The following is a 20,803-nucleotide window of genomic DNA, read 5'->3' on the forward strand; positions in this document are numbered from 1 at the left end:
ACTATGGAGCCATTAAAATTCAAGTTTAAAAAACAGTTAAGAAAATAGAGAAATGCTCACGATATAATGTGAGGGGAGGGGAATCCACCAACAAAATACATACGTGTATATTTGACTTTAAAAACATATTAATAAGTTTGATTTATATTCATAGAACACAGCCTGAAAGGAAATACTTCAAATTATTAACTCTGGGTTTATGGTATATTTGTATAACTTGTATAATAAAAAACGAATTGTTAAATTTTTAATTTATAAAAATTCTGTACAAGGTACATACTTGAGAAAGATATATATGTACCTTTTTTCCAGAAGTCACTGCCAACTATTAGAACAAAATTAAGCATGATGTATACTATAATGCTTAACATAAAACTTGTCAGTGTCCATTAAACTGTGTTTCTGAACATGAAACCATGTTGCTAAAATTGAGCTTTTTAATAATCTCGCAATTTCAAACTTACAGATTCAATAAGTTCTAGAGTTTCTGCAAATTCCGGGATGGTCTGTAGAGAGGACAGCACAGCATTTGCCTCTACGGCCAGGAACTTTGTGGGTGAATTCTGCTGAGCGGACATAGTCTGATTTTCATCCATACTGTAAAACTCACTAGTGTGTTCCTCGAGGCTATTTAGAGTATTAGCCATGCTATCATCCATGAGGAAACTACCAGACCAGCTAGAAAAGCTTCCAGGCTGCTAAAAGTTACAAAAGAAATTTGAATATTATTTGTCATTCTCAACTTAAACATAAATTTGGATTTTAAGAGTTTTTTCTAGAACAACATACTTCACAACATTTCAGCTAAAAATATAGTAGCAAATATACTCTTTCCTCAAAATTGATATATTTTCCATTAAACTTCGTATCTTGACTATATTTCTTTATTGTAACTAAATTTGTTTTTAAATTTATAAAATCATAGTAAGAGTAAATAAGTAGAATATAGAACATAAAGCCCAAACTCCTCGAATCCCGCCTCTACCTTTCAAATTTCATCTCCCAGCACTTCCTCCTCCCAGGGAATACCCACACCCAACCACACAGTACTTGCAATTCTCTGATGAGCTGTCTTTACCCTGAAGTGCCTCCGCACAGACTGCTGCTCCCCCTATCTAGAGTGCAACCCAACCTACTGACCAGGGAAAACTCCTATTCCTCATTTAAGACACAGTTCAAACACTGGAAAATACTCCGTCTGACTATACACTTTTACTTGTTCCATTTATAATAATGAACTTTACTAATATATAATCATAGCCTGTCTTTCAAGACTGAGCTCAAATTGAAAATCTTCTAGAAACCCTTCCCTGACTACTTAAATCCCAATTAGGCACCTCTTACATTCTCCCATAAAACTTTCTGTCTTGTTTTTATCACACTATATCCCATTTCTTGTTCCTGTTTACATTGAAAAGTAAATCCTTTGAAGTTGAGAGCTGTGTCATTTTCCTTTCTCCCTCTAGAGATATACTCTGGGCAATTTACTTATCTTTTGAACTAGTTTCCTGGTGTCTCACAAAAAACAAGAAAAGAGACCCTGAAGATCATGATTAAGAAACAAAATGTAATTGAAATCGTTAAGAGAGTAGATTCTGAGAGTTATCACAAGGAAAAAAAATATTTTCTTTTTCTTTTTTTTTGGTACCTATATGAAATGAGAGATGTTAACTAAACTTAAGTGGTAATCATTTCACGACATACGTAAGTCAAATCATTATGCTATATACTTTAATAAACATATACAGTACTGTATGTTAATTATATCTCAATAACACTGAGGGGAAAAAATATATATATATAAAGTGTATAGCACTGTGCAAAAGAACTTTCAGAGGTGATAAAAATGTTCAAAATCTGGAGCTGCTCAATATGAAAGCCACTAACCATATGAGCAACCAAAATGTAGCTATTACAAATGAGATGAATTTTTAAATCTTATTTAAAATTAAATGTGACTAGTAACTACCGTATTTTAGAGAGCACATTACCCTAGTCCATAGGAAGCATTCAATAAATGGTACCTACTACTATTAAACATAAAAATTGCTAGAATGTACTAGAGTCATAATAACAAAATGTTAAGTTTCAAGTAAGGTGAAAAAAAACAAGTTGTCAACATTGTTGCAAAAGCAAGTTCCACCTGTTTTAAAATTTCCTGAAAATAAAAGAAATTAAGGCAATCTTATTTCATTAGCGTAGAGTTTACAATCAATTCCTGGAAAAAGCTTTCAAACTATATGCATTTCAATTGAGATTGCAGGTAGGAAAATGATTCAAAAAGAGAGATCACTGGGCCCACTGGAAAATCCACAGGTTGCAATCATACACACCTGAATCTTAATCCCTAATGACAAACCACCTACTTCACAGAGATAATGTAAGGATTACCATGAATTCATATAACACATCTACAGTAGTAGAACGTAATGAGCATTCAGTAAAATGGTAGTCAATTACATAATAGTTAAGAATAAATACTTTTTATGTGTATAGAGTCTACTCTGTTGGGTGAAGCACCTTCCCTCTAGAATCCAGACTCTCCAGTCTCTTGATTCAACCAGTTCTTTATGGGAGTGGATTTTAGACAACAAATTCTAAAAATAAAATAAAACACTAATAAAACACTAATACCTTCCTCTTTTTTTAATGCAAAATGCCAATTCTTTTAGCTAGTTATATTTTATTGTAGCTTCTTAATAAAACCAAAATTAACTTTAAGATAAGTACACTTCTGGTCTTCCTATCTGCCCATGGTTTTTGCAGTTTCAAAACAAAACTACTTTTCCTATGGTGTGTATCTCACCTATTACAATTAACAAATTTTTATTAATTCTCTCTGAATGGTATAAAGACATCAGTTGCCTTTATTTCAAGATCTCAGGTTTTTCTATTTAGTAATTTTGTATTAGTTCCCAGTCCCTCTAAATGTTCCCTCATTCAGCCCTAAACCAAGAAATACTCTTTCTAAATGCAAAAAGTCTCAGGTTATTAAACTTTTAAAACTGTCATTTAGTATAAACTTTTTTCTTTTAATCCATCTAACTAGAATGATTACCATTTATCCTAATTTAATACTCCTAATTCTCATAAACTAAATCTCAGACAATAGTTTTCACACCTGGTAACCCAAACCCAATATCCTTATAAAAATTTCTTTAGAGAGCATAAATTCTAAATATTCCTTTTCTCCATATTTTTAATGTTATTACTTTTTTCAATTTACTGAATTCACATTCTAAATACAGTGAATAGGGAAAAAATTTCAAAGGCACAATAAAAATAATTTTAGAGCACACAAATCTCTACACATGTATTTATTTTTCAAGCTTTTTTTCCTATTAAAGCCATTATTACATGGAATGTATAAAATAAAACCAAAGCCCACTCTAAAAAACATATTATTTTCACAAGTATATGTAATGAAGATCATACCTTTAGTCTGCTTGACATTTATGACTGGAGAAGCATCTTGATACAGAACATTGTAAAATATGCTCAGAGATGCATATCAAAATCAAACAACCTCAAAGTTGCAAATTAGCATATTTTTAGTCCATATTAAAATCCGAAGTCATACTGAATATTCTTTCCACTTATTTACATACAAAAGTCAATGCTGATGAAAACTAGAAAAGCATGTGACATAAAGGTTCTCACAATCAAATTTTAATACTTATTTCTTACCGATGGAACTCGCTTTCTTCTAACTTCATTCTCAGCTGACATAAGAAGCAACTCAAGTTCCTTAATTTTTTTTTCCTTATCAGGATCTTCATCAACAAAGGGTTGCTAAAACGAGTTTAATAAGAGAGAAAACAGACCACCTACATAATTGCTTATTATTAGTGTTCTAATTTTTATTTTCTTCTACACAATATGAAATCTATTTTTTCTAATAAAGCTTAATATTACTAAATCCCAAATATCAAACATCACAACCCCTCTGGTATCTAAAGAGGTGCTCATAAGTATTTTCAATTTTTAACTGAAAAGATTTGGAAAATATAAATGTATTTTTAAAAACTTACATTGCATCATCTATATCAATTAAAAAATTTATGTCTGGAGTATGTTTTACTTAATTGAATCTAAATACATATTTTCTATCCAATTTAGCAAAAAATATGTCCATTCACAACCTGCATGCCTTAAGCTGGAAGAATGAAACCACCAACTTACTTACGTTGTCATCAATCACCTTGCATTTGTACAGTTCATGCTTCTCAAACCCACTCAACGAACTTTCTCCTTTAATGTTATAATACTCAAACAGGACAGCCAGTACTGTTTTTGTCTTGGTTTTATAGATGAGGAAAGAGGCACTATTAGACTTTCAAAAACATGTTTGAAAGCGTTTCCTCTGTTTTATTATAAATAAAAAGTTACCTGAATAAAAGCAGAAGAAGTCTGTACATGTTCTACACAATTGCCTTCAGGTGACACATACTGATAGCCTGGGATCTAAAAAGTAATTCAATCATTAATGTCGTACAAATAACACTATATAAATATTTAAAATTTGAGGCAAAGCACAAACTCTTGAAATATTAACATTAAAAACTTAGAAGTATCTGTTAACTTTGAATATTCCTACAATAGTTTCTTATCTAATGACTATATCTCTGTTCTTAGAATCTACTGATTAAAAGTCAACACTTACAACACTTAGGAAAGACCTGTCTTCTCTTGGTTGAAATATGAGAATTACTTGGCCTAGATTTTTCAGCCAATCACTCTATCTGTTAACCACAACATCCACCAAATATTTTTTAAGTCTGCTAGTAGGATTGCTCTATCTCCTGGAGAAGACAAAGTAACTGTATTGCTATCTTTCAAAGGTAGCGGTTAGTCCATATGAAGCACTCACAAGGATGAAGACTAAAGCAAATTTTTCAACATTCATCTCTCCTACTCCTACCACCACTCTATTGCCATCTTTGGGTAGAAAGATATGAAAATAGAGTCGTCTTCTATTACTTGTCTTAGAAAAACATCAGAATCACTCATGTACTTTTTAATACTCTGACAATAGACTAAGAATTATTCTGCTTCTTTTTCTAAAGTATCTGTAGTAAGAATTTTGAGTATTTTTATATGCAAATTTAGTGTGCAGTGACAGAAATATGAGAAGCTATGTTTAAAAACCTTAAAATTTAATAAATATATTGTATGTTTTCCATAATGGCCTATCTAAATCACTATCCAATGCAGAATCATATTTCTAACACAGTTCTTAATTTTCACAATACTTGATTAGCATCAGTTATCACTGAACCTGGTAGTGCCAATGGATTAGAAATGTACCTTTTTCAAATTTTTCATTAAAATCTGTGACAGTATTTCAAACCAATCCATTTTTTCTTTCAAGTCAAAATTAGAATGATTTTTTAATAGTTTAAATGAATTGAAATATGAATACATAGTTCAGGAATTAAGAAATTCTTAAAGTACAATACCCTTATCTTTCCAATATATTTTGATTGAGACAAACATTCACTTCCTTGGCCTCAAATAATTTCTAAAATTATCTTTCTAAAGTATCTTTTAGAAAAGTATCTTTCTATGCTACTGAAATCTAAGACTAATGCAAATGTAAAGACAGATAATAAAAACTTTAAGGTACTGAATATTGGCAGATAACTGTCTTCTTCACATGTTTCTTTACATTGTATGTGACAAGAACCAACATGAAAAATGGCATGTCAGATAGCCAGACAGAGAAATATAAAACAAACCCTGTGAAAATTCCTAAACTAATTTCTTATAGGTAGAAGAACACACTGTAAGGAAAACAGAGCTTGTTGCCCTATTATGAAATTGAGTAATCTCTACTCTCATGAATATTTCTAAACAAAAATTGAAGTCATTCATCTGGTTGGGGGAAAAGCAAAGTTGAATGCCATAGAAAACCAATTATTTACCACATCTTCCAAAATGATGGCTTGATGTTTTACTTTTTTTTTCCTTTAAACTGTTTTATATACTTGTATCTTAGAAATAAGGAATAAAAGTTTTTTTAAAAAACTATAATCAATGTTAAAGCACAGATGACCATTAGCTTTGAATCATAAATGAAGATTCAAAGAGTAGTATTAGAAAATGTACATACCAAGGTTTTTAACCAGATAACGTAAAAATTACATACAAAAGAAACATTAGTTTGTTCCCAAAATATTTATCGAGATAAAACCTCCACTAATTAACAGCTAAGTATGAAATATTTTTTCAGCTTGAAAATTCAAATGTCTATTCTCCTCAATACACGTTGTATTTGTCCTATTAAGAAACTCAAAGACCATATAGCAACTAAAGAAATTTTAAAAGTAATTAAAAATATATGCCTGAACAGGTATGTAAAACTGATTCTGGGTTTGCAAATGGTCCATTGTCGCACAAGGTTTATGTTGAAGCTTAGATGAAGATCGTTCTGATTTTATTCCATCTTGTAAGTAGCCCTCCTGTTCCACTTTTCTTCGCATAGTAGAATTCCAATGGTTTTTGATAGAATTATCAGTCCTACGAAATGAAAGTGTCTAATTTTAAAAGAAAAAGAAGATTCCACAAATTCTAATACTGTATAAAATGTACAAAGTACTTAAAACAAAGTTTACGACTGGTGAAATTAGATACTTTTCTTAAATTAAAAAGATAAACTCTATGTCTGTATGTCAGGCAGTTTTAAGCACTGGAGATAAAGCAGTGAACAAGAAAAAGAAAGTCCCTCTCTCATAGAACTTACATTCTCATTGGAAATATGGCAGCAGGGAAGGAGAAAAGACTAGGAAAACAAAAAAATATGTAGTAAGAAAACTATCAGTGCAATGTAGATCATTAAAGTAGAACAAGAAATATGAGTTACTAAGGTAAATTTGGTTAGGTGTTCCAGGAAGCGCTCTGTGAGGTGACAGTGAAACTAGGATCTGAGTAACAAGGTTGAACCAGATGTACAAGAACAGAAAAAAGGGCATTCCAGAGTAAGGGTATAGAGAGGATCAAAACCTTGAAGCCAGCAACAACAAACATGGTCATGAAAAGCAACTCACAAATTAATTACAAAATTTCAATATTCTTCTTCAGTTCTTAGAACAAAATACTTATGAAAGAGTTCACTAGCTCCCTTTTTACCTAAGTTCCTTTCATATAAATGTAAATCTTCAACCTACATCTACTTCATAAAATATACAAACATTTCCTGAGAAGCTAATTTATGTTAAGGCACTAAGCTAGGTTCTACGGACGGAAAAAAGATGTACGAGACTAAAAATATCAAAAGTTCCTAAAAATATCAAAAGTTCAGTAACTGGGATAAAAATGAACATTGTGTTTTAATTTTCTTATCTATGAAGACAGCAATGTTTGCTCTGCATATTTCACAAGTATATAAAAATTAAGGAAGTATGTAAAAGCATTTTATAAACTATGAAGTACTCTACAGATAGAGATTACAACAATAAAAACAATGTGTATCTTCTAAGTGAGGTATGGATTTTCCCAAGGTTGTTGGTCTACTGTACTATTAGAAAACATTTGAACTAGTGCAACATATAGTATATATAGCACATCCCCGAGGGAAATTCTGTATTTTAGCCGCATGGCTATATATACTACTCCCATGATCTGAATCATACCATAATTAATTAAGAATTGAATTTTCTCTAATATGCTTCCATAGCAGTTATTTCAGCTGGTGTATCTGTTATTCTCTGGACTTAGGCATAGAATCTGATACAGAAGAAATCTCTGATTTAGATTCCATTCCAACAGAGTTTATATAAAGAAGGTCTGCCTGGCTGGCACTGATATGTAAACATAATTTTGGAAGGCAGTAAATTTTCATAATCCAAAGGTCTATCATTTTATTGCACAAATTACTACTATAAAATATTTCATTAAAAAAATAAGTATATCTCTTACCACAGAATATATTGTAAATAGTCCCAAAAGGTCACTTATAATATACAGTGTACATTTTCATTATAAATAAAATTAAAGTCTTGGAGTGGTTGCAAATATATTTAATAGTAACATAATAAAGGTCAAGTTTAAGTACAGAAAAATGTATATACATTTCTATAAGCACCTTCCAGGAAGTAGTTTGGCAATTTCTGCCCAACGATTTCCCAACCGTTTATGTGCTTCATAAATGATCCTGTCCTCCTCTTCTGTCCAGGAAGATTTCTTGACCTCTGGATTCAGATGATTATGCCATCTTTCTCTACACTGCTTGCCTATTCTTCCTTTTAAATGTTTTGCAATTAAAGACCATCTTTTTGGCCCATACTTCTGAACTAGTTCAATAACCTAAGAAACAGAAAAACAAAGTTTAAAAAAGTATTACCCTGACGGACGTTAAAACAAAACTCGAGAATACTACTTTTTTAATGCATTAAATCCAAGCCACAACTACAACTTAAAAAAACAATTTTACCAATAAATACTATTTCAGTATTTGCCAAGTTCAAAAATTGATCTCGAACTTATCTAAATTACAAGGTGCTAATTAAAGTGACTTGTAAGTTAAACTGTTTTCATATAAAATTAATTTAAAATAACAGTAAAAATGTTGAGACTTAGGCATTTTCTATTTCTTACATCCTAAAAACAAAAAAAAGCTTTGGCTGAAAGCCAAATAAATCAGTTTGGAAGCAGGAAGGATCTACAGTTACTGTCTTTTCATTTCTTCCTTTCTCAAAGTAAAAAGATATAGATCACACATTTTAAAACCTATCATTAGTCATCGAGTAAATCAACTCAGTTCTCAACTTAATGAAGTAACTTTTTTTTTGAGTGACAATAAGAATACCCTAATTCCACAATTATATTAACAAGTTTTATGCCATAAAGGACATGAACGAAAGGGCAATTCTAAGTGGACAATAGAAACTCTTCCATTCTTCTCAGACTTTTATAACACAAAATATTATCTTGATTTTTAAATCATCCGACCCTTCAGAAACATGATGTTCTGACACCTACCTCATTTGGGGGCTTATTATAGGTCAAGGGGTAATGTCAAGAATGACTTCCTTAGATATGTTATCGCATAAAATAAAAATTAAATTGTTTTTAAAATGTTTACTCAATTTTCAAAAAGAAACTATACCCTAAATGTTGCTAACCTAAACACTAAACAAGGTGACTAAACTAATAGTATTTTTTCCTCTGCAGACCAAACTCTCAGAAAGAAAAAGCTATACAGACGTGGTTTGATTTAATTCATTAAAAACTACATTTCAAGACACCGAACTTCCAATTCTTATGCAAGCAGCACCGGAGAACAAAATCATAGTGCTTTAAACATATACTTTATCTTCCAAAACAATGCGCTAGGAAGAAAAAAACTAATCCACCTACACAGTGAAAATAAAAAAGAATATGATGAACATTTTACCCTCTGATCTTCTTCTTTAGTCCAGGGACCCTTTATCAATTCTGGATTTAAAACTTTCTGCCACCGATGCTGGCACTGAAAATCAGAACGATTCTAAAAGAATTTAGATGATTTTGTTATTGAACAATTGTCTTCCAGAAAGCAAGTCAGCCCCAACTTATGTTTCACAATCTTAAGAATGAAGTCTTCAAAAATAATGCATTCAACAGCATTCTTTAAACATGTAATATTTATTTTACATGTCTGTGACCCAATTCTTTTTTTTATTAAAGTTGTTGGCAGGGCTTAGAATACAAATAAAAACAAGATATATTTGAAGTTAAAGTATTTGTCTCCATGCTGTGCCCTATAAAATAGCAAGAGCAAAGCTATAACACAAATACAGCCCATAAAAAATGTCTATAAGGTTGAGAAATAAAAGGAAATAATTAGAAAACTATACAGAGCAAATAAAAGAACTCAAACAGCACAACAGTCTAGATTCATCTAACATAGCGGTACATCACTCTACAAAAAACTGTAAAGGCATTACTAGACTATTGCATGGTATTTAAAGGATGGTTACAAATGATAACCCAAAAATTATCAAGAAAAAAACTAAACACAACTATACAGAAGATGTGTATTAAATATCAGTTAAATTATTTAACTGTTGAAGCTTAAAAGAAACATGAATTTACCAGAATAAGAAAACCTTATGTAGAAACATCTCAAACTCCAAAAATGACTAATAAACAAAGCCTTATTTTAGTCAGTCAATTCGTGACCTAGTAACTCCGATGATAACAATAATAGTAGTAACTTTTCATTAGTGACTTACAGTTTACAAAGATATTAATTCATATACAGGGTTACAAATAATTTAAAAAGATATAAAAGGATAGATACAAATATTTTGTTTGCTAATAGCTCTATCTTTGTGCCTAATGAACTTCAAATTATTTTTATTCAAACTGAGCTTCTTCATTTACGACTTCTATACATCAATGCTGATCCATTTTAAGGTTATCACTTTCTTCAAAATAATCAGGTTGATCCTGTATGTTCTTATAGTATTTCTGTTTAGGTCTCTAGATAAACTAATTTGCTGTTATACCTCTTAAGTTAAACTGATACAGCTAATGTAAATAACTTTTCTAATTTAGTGTCCATTTATTGAACATCTGCAAAATGTCAGGAACTGTGCCAAACATCCTATATGTCATTTCTAATTCTCACAAAAATACTACGAAAATGAGTGTTAGTATAGATAAGAAAGCTGAAGATCAAAGAGGTTAAAACTTTTCTAAAACCAAACAGAGCTGACATTTGGACACAATTCAAACTGACTCCAAAACTTATGCTCTTTTCATTATTTGGTCTCAATTTTCAGGTTTTGTTGAAAGGCATAACAATATAGAAAGAACATAGGTAACGTGGTTTCTGAAACCCAAAGTAGTTAGTACAGAAATTCAAATATGAGTATTTTGACTCGCTACCCACAGTGTAGTAAGAGACAAATAACAGTATATGTGAAAATATTTTGTAAAAATCACATGCTAATGAATAGAATATGAATAGTAGTATGGTGAACGGTAAGTATAATTTTTTTAAAAAAAGAATTAACACTTTATAAGGTAAGCATTTTATGACAAACTTTTCAACAGAGCCTTTTCTGATTGTATTGATTAGCTATTAAATATTTCAATATATTTAACTTCTTTTAAAACGTTTTAACATTTATCAGAAAATATTTATAAAGCTCTACCCAAACTTTATATCGTTTGTTTTAGATTAGCAATCTTTTTAGGCCTCTGGATAAACTAATTACTAGAAAATCAGACTTCCTAAATCATTGATAACTATAAGAGGACCAGAAGGAGAGATGTTTTTAGGAAGGAAATCTAAATCTAAAATGTAGATTTTAGATGTTTTTAGGAAGGAAATCTAAATCTAAATGTAGAGACATTTTTTAAAAACAGCACGTTAAACCCAGTGACTTAAATCATCCATTACATATAGAAATATGTTTTACTTACTTGAAGATGACTAGCAATTAAAGTCCAATCATCAGTTCCATGTTGTTCAACCAACTTCTTTAACTTATCATCCTATTAAAACAGGTATGATTAAAAAGCTTTCTCCCACCCTATTCCTTTAGCCCTGAATATAGATAACTCTCCACTTCTTTCATGTCTTTTCTGGTGGCCATTTTTAGAAGGACTGAAGCCACTATAATACAACTTCTCTCATTTACTACACTGTTTCTGTCAGTCTCAACATCAATACACTATTCATGTCTCTTGATGAAGAAAAATAATGTGCAAGTTAGTCAACTTTTCTCATGTTTTGTGTTTAAATATGTTTCATATCTATAATACTAATAATACAAATATGAAATTGGTAAATCTTATCAGATAATCACCTCATCTCTTGTCCATTTTACTCTGTTCCAGAGTTTCTTCAACCCTTTTTGTTGTGGTACTTCATAATCATGATCAGCATACTGAAGGTCATCATCCTCATCCTCACTAAAAAAAAACAAACAAAAAACCACAATTGTGAAACCAAGAATTTTATTTAAATTTGTAAATTCAATAATTGAACCTGTGTATAAATATATGACCGAAGCCACTCAGATTAAAGAACATCCAATCATATTGTCAAAGTACAAAAATATTTAAGAGACATGCAATGGACAGGAGCTATAGTTCTTACTGACAGCTATAGTTCTTACTGACACTAGAGAGATGAAGGTGGATATCCCACCAGGGTCCAAGTGATGACCTTTGGAACATGGTAAGGAGTTTGGCCTTTGTTCTTTTGACCTTTATCCTAAAGAGTTAAAGGACTTTAAGAGAGTAAAAAATAAATATCTTGTGTTTCAGATAAATCACTGGCAGGAGTGCACAGAAATGGAGGAAAGAAGACCAATTAGTACGCGTTTACAATAATCCAAGAAAGAAATTATTAGGGCCTGACAATGGTAATGGTAAAATACAAAATACAGTAGTGAAAAGACACAATGGAATAAATGACCCATTAATAATACCAACAACAAAAAAATAAAAATATGTAGAAATAAGTACAAGATCAAAGTATAGTAGGCAATAAAACACTATTTTTAGACACAGAAGACTTGAACAAATGGAAAACATCCAGATCACATTCTTGGATAGGAAAAGAAATAGATGTCCATTCTCCCTAAATTAATATCAAAATATACTGTAGAAAAACAATAAAAAAGAATAGCACTGGCATAAGACTTGATATATAAATCAATGGAACGGAATAAGACATTCAGAAAAAAACAAAACCCATATGGGAATTTGGTAAATTATAACAGTAACATATCAAGTCAGTGGGGTAAAGATGGAGTTTTCAATAAATAGTAAGACACTGAATAGCCATTTTTTTAAAATAAAGCTCAAGTCCTACTTTCAAATTTAAAAATTCAGATGAAGCAATATTTTATATCTTTTTAATAAAACCATAATAGTACTATAAGAAAATAAGGTAGAATTCCATTTTTTATATTATTGAATAAAAGAGATCTAAATGTGACAAAAATCAAGAAGCCATAAAAGAACAAATTGACTTTTTTTCAGGTAATAATAGTTACAATGGGAAGAAGTACATGAAATTGAGAAATACTAAACAGAACAAAAAGACTACAACTGATGGATATGAGAGACATGGGAGAAGGAAGAACCAAGGTTGATTCCAAAATTTCTGGCTTTGGGAGAATAAATAGAACTATTCACTGAGATAAGGAATAGAGAAGGAGAAACAGAACTTTGGGAGAGAGAAGGCAATGGGGAGAGTAAGCAGTTTTGGACTGATTTCAATGCACTTGAGAAATATACAGGTGTATATATATAAAACAGTACTGTCCAAAGAAATATAATGCAAGCCACATATGTAAGCCACATTAAAAAGACAGAAACAGGTGAAATTAATTTTAATATTATTTAACCCAATATATTTGAAAAATTATAATTTCAACACATAATCAACATAATCATCAAATATTTTACATTCCTTTTTTCTTACTAGTCTTCAAAATCTGGTGTGTATTTTATAGTTACAGGACATTGCAACTCAGATGAGCCACATTTCAAGAGCTCAACAGCCACATGTGGCTAGTGGCTTTCCTATTGGGCAAAGCACATCTAGAAGGCAACTGAGCACATGGATCTTCTGCTCAGGTAAGAAATCTAGGGTAGACACACAGTTTTGGCAACCACTAGCACATGGAGAATAATTAAAGCCATTTTAAGTAGCCAGAGGACTAAATAAAGTTATGAGCATCTGAAAATAAAAGGAGTGAGTATTTATTTAAACTTTCTAAGTACTAGACATTGTGGTAGTCTATAAAATTTCTCTCCTAAAACCCTACAACAATCCTACAAAGGAAATATTATTATTATTTCCATTTTACAGAATAGAAAACTGACTTAGAAAATTAACTTCTTGCCCACAGTTACACCAAGTATAGCATGGCCGAACTCCAAAACCCACTACTTAACCACTATATTTACCATACTGGAAAAATAGGAAAGAGGATACCAAGAAACTAGACTATATTAAAGATGAAACTCAAGTGCCTTTTGAAATCAGAACAAGGTTCTAGTTCTAACTTAATTACTCATTTTGTATATGTGAACATATTAACCTTTCAGAGCTTTAGTTTACCTGTTTGTAAAGTGAAGATACCATCTACCTTATAATACTGCTTTAAAGATAATGGAAAAATATATAAACACCTCATAAAGCACGTGGCACAGAGAGGTAACTTAACATTATTATGTGCAGTCTATGGCCATGCTACTCTGAACAAGCCCGATCCCGTCTGATCTCAGAAACTAAGCAGGGTCAGGCCTGGTTAGTACTTGGATGGGAGACCACCTTGGAAGACTAGGTGCTGTAGGCATAAAAAATAAAAAAATAAGGGATTGTAAGTGGTCAACCAAGGGTTGCCTCGTCTTAAAAAATACACACACACACACACACACACACACACACACATATACATACATATATTATTATGTGCATAGGCTAATTGCCTAACAACATTCAAAACTATTTTTGCTTTACTAGAGTCAACTCTTTTCCAAAAATTCATTTTGATGTCAAATAGCAAAAGTTCAATGACTTAACTTCACTATAATATACTTAAAAACATGTAGGAAGTTCCTAATATTTACATTCGGTTACGAAACAGAAAAATGAAAGCCTAGATTTCATATCTATAAATCCTTTGCAGGAACTTCTCATTTCCCTTGATTTGTCAATTCCATAGGACCAAAATTCATATATGACCAATCAAGACACCAAGAGCCCCTATTTCCCTACCTATATTTATTTAGCTGCTTCTTTGGTTCAACACGCTCTAATACCCAAATGCTCTCTCCTTCAAACCAATGTCTATTTGTAATAATAATCTGCCAGTCCTACTTCCATATACACCACCTTGTTTTATTAAACTATGCCAAAAATAAAAACACAGGTTTAATTAAAGAAAATACCTGCTGTTTGCAGCCACTTTCAGATATCAGAAATATCACCTGATTGTTAAATTGAAGATGGGTCAGGATAATGTCTTCATAAATTTCTAAGGTGGTTACAATCATATAAAACACCATACTGAACCTTTCTGTCCAATTTCTATATACTTAGGGCATCTACCCTTCCTTCTTAATGCTCATCACACCTACCAACCTTCCCAACCAAATAGTAAGCTCTGGAGTTCAAAGACCATGTCTAATATGTTCACCCCTCAGCACCAAGCACAGTACCTGCCATTCAAATATGTATGTGTAAAATTAATGAATGTACTTACTCTTTCACCTCCTCCAAGTACTTTATATTCCAAAACTACCTCATCCCCCCCCCAACCTAATCAAAACTTTCACCTCCCTCAAGATGGCTGATCTAAAGTGGACACGAGAAAACACTTTTTAACAAATGAAAATACCTTTAGGAGGAGGTGAAAGGCATTCCTATTTGTTAAAAAGGACTTTCAAAATCCAAATGCACATCCAAGTGGTAGACTATAAGCAGCAGAACCTGCTGAAACAAACATTACAAAAATATTCAGTATAGCAGAAAGGGTTCTTTGGGGTATCTAATGTTGCCTAACCTTTCCTAAAACTGTTTCCAGCAACCTTTCCACTTCCTGCCATCCCAAACAGTTGTACTTTTCACAGGTTTCCCTCTTCCTCTCTCCCCTCAGATCCCAACAGCTTCCACAACAGCATTTTGAGACTGCTTTAAAAATTAGGTTATTTACAGAGCAAAACAATTTTTAACTTAGGGACTTGCCCATATAAATCTTGAGTATTCAAAAAATATCTACCTCATATCTAATCTGTACAAAATTCACCTTTAGGATCTTATCAAAATATTTTAAGTAAGGATATGAGTCCAAAAATATTACTAGTTCCAAGGGGTAATTTTCCTGAAAGCTTGTTCGCTTTAACTTTAAAATTCTCCCTTATTTTTTAACCACATATTTGGTCACTGAGAAATTTCTATTTCTACATGAGGTTTCATTCTCTGTTTTGCATCAGTATGGTCATCAACTTCAGGCAGAGTTTAACAGCCTGTCAGTGTTCAGGAAGCTGGGTTTTTTGAGTGGGTGACTGTGAGAAAGGATTAAAGCAGAATTCTTAGAATTGTATATATACTGGGACTTTCCTAGAGTCTATCTACCTTGCTGCTTCTTAGTTTTAGTATTGTTATTTCTATATTATTTAAGTGATTGTTGAAAGGATGTGATTTTTAAATAACTGTGACACAAAAAGATCCTAGAAACTTATCAACATCACTAGCTGCAACAGAAAAATGCCTGAGAATGCCTACAATTTGCCACGAAAAAAGGGAAAGGATAAAATCTCACCAAAAAACCTCACCAATATTCCACTTTCACCATTAACAATGAAAAAGTCCCACTGCTTAATAATCTGCTCACTTTTCTGTTTATATCATCTTTTAGTATTTCTGTATTATAGCAATCAATGATGGTAATACATATTAAAATCAACTTCCTACTGTGTAGATAAATAAACCATTTCTAGCCTAGGGTGACTAATCTAGAAGACAGCAAAAATAGTTGACATTATTTCTACAGTCACAAAGCAACAATAGAAGAGAAATTTTGTTGGTCTCTGAACCTCCATCCAGGACATGGTTTCTAGAAGCATTGTGAGTTTTATTTTTTAAGTCAAAAAAATATGTATGCTATAATTGTCAATACATTACCTAAGTACTATATTCAAATGAAGGGGTTTTGTAGATTATGAATGAACAAAATGATTAGGGTGATTACGAAACAGCAAAATGAATCACTCACACACACACACACACAAATATTATGACTCATTAAGCAAGGAAAATGGTTAAGAATAACTTCACAGTTATCTTTTGCCTGTGAAATAATACACAAACTATTCACAGAACATATTAAAACAGAAGTTCTATTTTAAACTGCACCAATTAATACCACCCAAAGAGTAAAATGAGGCAGACAAAGGGAGAATTTGATAATTTTTTTAAAATTTATTTTTATTTGAGAAGAAACTACTGGTTTGAAATTGGGAAAAAAAATCAGTAGTTTTATAAAATCTGCTCTAATAAAATAACTTCAACTTGATCATATTTTAAATCAAACTGCATCGTCTGAAATTTTTATCATAATCAAAAAATACATCTTAATTATACTGTCTTGACATGATAACTGCATGTTTTAAAGTCCAATCAAATTCAAGGTATGAAAATTTACCAGGTTAATTTAATATAGTGAAATCAGGCCACCCAGTGGTTAACATGATGTACTGCATACCTGAATATTTTTTCCAAATCTGGACTGCAAACTAGCATATTGTAGTAAGACAAATTTGACTTCATTTGACCATTATTAATAACAATACTGAAACAGTTTTATATAGCTACCTATAAACAAAAACAAAGTGAGAACATTTCTATTTTTGTCCATTAGTGTGTATATATTTTTAAATGAGAAAAGATTATTACAAAAGGGTTCAAAATAGGACAGATATTAAATTATAAGTTATCTTACAGACCATAAGACTCAAACTCCTTATAATAACAGATGAAAAACTGGGATGCAGAATTTATTTGCTTTCCCAAAACAATATTGCTAGTTAATGGCAAAGATGATTTAAAAAATTAGTTCTCATATATCAGTATTCTTTCACCCGTAACAGCCATTTGCTGGAGACAACATAGTAAAATTACTTCCTACACACACACTCCCCACTGAAAAACATCTTCCAATTCAAGAGCTGGCTTTTATCTTTTCAGTTTAGTGTAGTTACAGGTCATCTCAAGTGTAAATACCTTAATCTTACTTCTGAAATAGCCTTTTGGCTTCTAAATGACATTTTTTAAAGTTTATTTTTAAAAGTAGAACTGGCTTTCAAAACTAAAATTAATTACTTAATATACATATGTTTAAAAATCAAATACATGTTAATAACATACATCATTTTTGGTACTGCCTGCAAATTATGTCATTAAAACTCCCAGTGGGAGTCTAAAACTAAAGTTACAACACTAAATGAGCCCTTTCCCTTATGTAAATACAGATCAGATACTACAGTTATCTTAAAGATCAAAAAAGCTAACATTCTTCACCTGTTTCACACCTGAGATAAGTTTTACTTTTTTTCCAGATCATACAGAAAAAGTGTATTACAGAATTTATGCCTACAGTCTTATGCAAAACTTTTATACAGCAAAGTATAATCTTCACTCAAATAGTTAAATGATTGTCTAGTAGAGATCCTAGTGACTGAATTATTTCCTTTATCTTTCAATTATAAATTAGGTTCATATTTAATATTAAGATATTGAGCCAAAAGAGACTAGACTTTGCCCCATAGATTATTTTCTCCTTCAAAACATTTCACATTCTATTACCTCCTATGATAAATAAGTCACATTTACATATACAGAAATGCAATTTAGAACATAAAACATTCAAGCATGAAGACCCTAAGAAATACACCATTCAGAGATGATAATTTCTCACCACATCCTCTACCTGAATACTGCCATAGGGAGTGTAACTTCACTCCACTAAGTTTAATTACTCCAGACTTGACTCTTTAAATCATTCTATGTTTCAACTAATTTATATAGTGAACAGGAATAAAAGTCAATAGTACAGTTAATGTTTAGATCTCCAAGCTCAAAATATTGTCAATAAAAGGAAACTTATACAGCCAAATTAATCATTAAACCAATTCTTCTTTCTTAGCCTATTATTATGACGTACATACAAACTATGAAACAGACAGAAAATCAATTGGAGAAGGCAGGTTTGGACATTCAAGCATCCATGTCTAACCATAACTAAATACTGACGACAGCATTAGCCAAGAAACTATTCTGAATAAGATTAACATCAATACTGATAAGTACATAATGCCACTTACAGTCACTCACCACGTTACTTAATGAAGTTTATTTTAAAAATTTTGTATATTCGAAAGGAAAGGCCTAAACCAGTACCTCAGTAACTATAATTACAGGAGCTTTTAAGATCTTTTCTGAAGTTAGAGAGATTAGCTGGGTCCTTGACATTCCAGAGCAGTGATTTTCACCTGGGTATTTTTACCACCCGCCCCCCCCCAACAGACATTTGGTAATGTTTGGAGAGATCTTTGATTGTCAGGAGTAGGTGAAATGAGGTGTTACAGGCATCTCCTGTGTAGAAGCCAGGGATGCTACTAACCATCCTACAAAGTATAGGACAGCCCCCCACTACAAAGAATTATGTGATCCAAAATATCAATACTGCCAAGGCTGAAAACCCTGTTCTAGAGATGTGGGTTTATGTGTGTGCATGTACATTTGTTGCACCTCAAGCCCTGACCTACACTGGAGTCGCTACAAAATAATAAGCTAACAGAGACTTAAATACATTTTATGCTTTCTGCAAAAACATCTTACATACAGGAGATGCTTAATAAATGAATAAAGTGACAAATATTATGTATATTATTGCCAATTTTAATAAGAAATCTGCAATTGATAAATCCTGATACTAAATTTCAACTTATATACATCTCTAATTAAGACTTTGAGGCTGTGGATCTAGAAATAAAACCATTTGGAAATTGTGCCAAACATCTTTTCAGTTTTATTAATAACACAATTAAAAGACATCCCAGTTTTTAGAGTAGCTACTATAGTGACATAAATAAAATTCAAGGCACATAAATTCATCCTAGCAAGTTTTCCGATAAAAAAATATGCCCCACCTCTGTGCAACACTTAGGTAACAATCAAAATCAAACATGATACTCAAATTATTAAGTGAATGAAACACTGTTTCATTTTAAGATCAAGCTACTAGTGTGACATCTTCCCAATAGAAGATGTATACATAATATATACATATATATATATACACAAACCTGAGAACATGAGTACGGTAGCTACAGAAAACATCAAAAAGGTCCTCTTTCGGCTATTCCTCAGTAGATTTTCCATAACTTTCAGGCAGCAAGGATGGCAGAGGTGTCCCCGCCCAGATTTATCTCGGAGTTTCTATTTTAACTGGTACAGTAATTCAGAAAAAATGAGTCCCTCTGAACACCATTTTCAAGTCACCCAGGCAGAACTCTACCACTTTTCTCTGCGTAGCGTATTCGCCAAAGCGCACAGACTTACCTGGCAAGACACTCCCACCAAGAAGTGACTGTAAGAGATTATGGGGAGAATCAATTCGAAGGAGCAACCTGGGCATGTTACTCACTTTCTGCGTCTTAAACATACCGGTCCCCAACTCTGCGCACTTCACGGCTGCGCTCCGGCCAGCCAGACCGAGTTGGCTGTGGAGCAGCGGGAAAGAAAACCTCTGCCCCGGCCGGGGAAGGCCCGGCTGGGAAGCAGTGGGAAAGGAAAGAGAATCTGAGCCGAGACGGTGCCGACCGGCCTGGGAGGAAGGAATGTCACCCACCTGCGCGACCTCTTCGCCATCCTTCAAGTACCGCATAGGCGCGGGCTGGGCGGGGACGCAGTTCAGCCTCCTCCAGCCTCAGGCGAAAGCTCCTTCTCCCCGACCCTCCCGCCGGTTCTCTCGTTCCCTCTACGAGGCGACCGAAGCGAAACGCAAGTTCCTGGCAGGGCAGGACTGAGGGACAGCGGGGCAGATCGCGACCCGCCCCCGGCCCGCAGCGCCGCTCCTAGCCCCGGCCCGGCCCGGCCCAGGATGCCCCCAACATGTCAGCAGGCGCGCTCCCGCCCTCGGCCGGCCCCTCCCGCCGCCTCTCAGCTTCCTCGCCGCGGGCGCCGACCCCCGCCCTCTCCCCGCAGCGAGCAACTCTGCAGGGATCGCGGACTCCTGCAGGGTTTTGTCCGCACCGCCGAATCTCGCGCCTAGCCTCCCTCAAGAGCCGC

At 32.9% G+C, this 20,803-nt stretch overlaps 1 protein-coding gene and 1 pseudogene across 3 annotated transcripts in view; one reads left to right on the plus strand and one right to left on the minus strand.

Moving 5' to 3' along the window:
- Positions 1-20,793, minus strand: part of MYBL1 (MYB proto-oncogene like 1) — a 32,135-nt gene extending 11,342 nt beyond the window's left edge. For all 3 annotated transcript variants that reach the window (XM_025041153.1, XM_015598684.2, XM_006924010.3), the window contains exons 1-9: positions 20,364-20,793; positions 11,799-11,904; positions 11,413-11,484; positions 9,395-9,487; positions 8,084-8,304; positions 6,345-6,519; positions 4,390-4,464; positions 3,688-3,792; positions 465-698 (exon numbers count right to left, since the gene is read on the minus strand). In XM_025041153.1, the coding sequence (XP_024896921.1) occupies positions 465-698; positions 3,688-3,792; positions 4,390-4,464; positions 6,345-6,519; positions 8,084-8,304; positions 9,395-9,487; positions 11,413-11,484; positions 11,799-11,904; positions 20,364-20,383 (1,101 nt within the window). In that variant the 5' untranslated portion in view covers positions 20,384-20,793. The remainder of the gene's footprint in view (positions 1-464; positions 699-3,687; positions 3,793-4,389; positions 4,465-6,344; positions 6,520-8,083; positions 8,305-9,394; positions 9,488-11,412; positions 11,485-11,798; positions 11,905-20,363) is intronic.
- Positions 14,188-14,306, plus strand: LOC112472745 (annotated as a pseudogene).
- Positions 20,794-20,803: the final 10 nt, after the last annotated feature.

Source organism: Pteropus alecto, unplaced genomic scaffold, assembly GCF_000325575.1.
Source record: "Pteropus alecto unplaced genomic scaffold, ASM32557v1 scaffold87, whole genome shotgun sequence".
Lineage (NCBI taxonomy): Eukaryota > Metazoa > Chordata > Mammalia > Chiroptera > Pteropodidae > Pteropus > Pteropus alecto.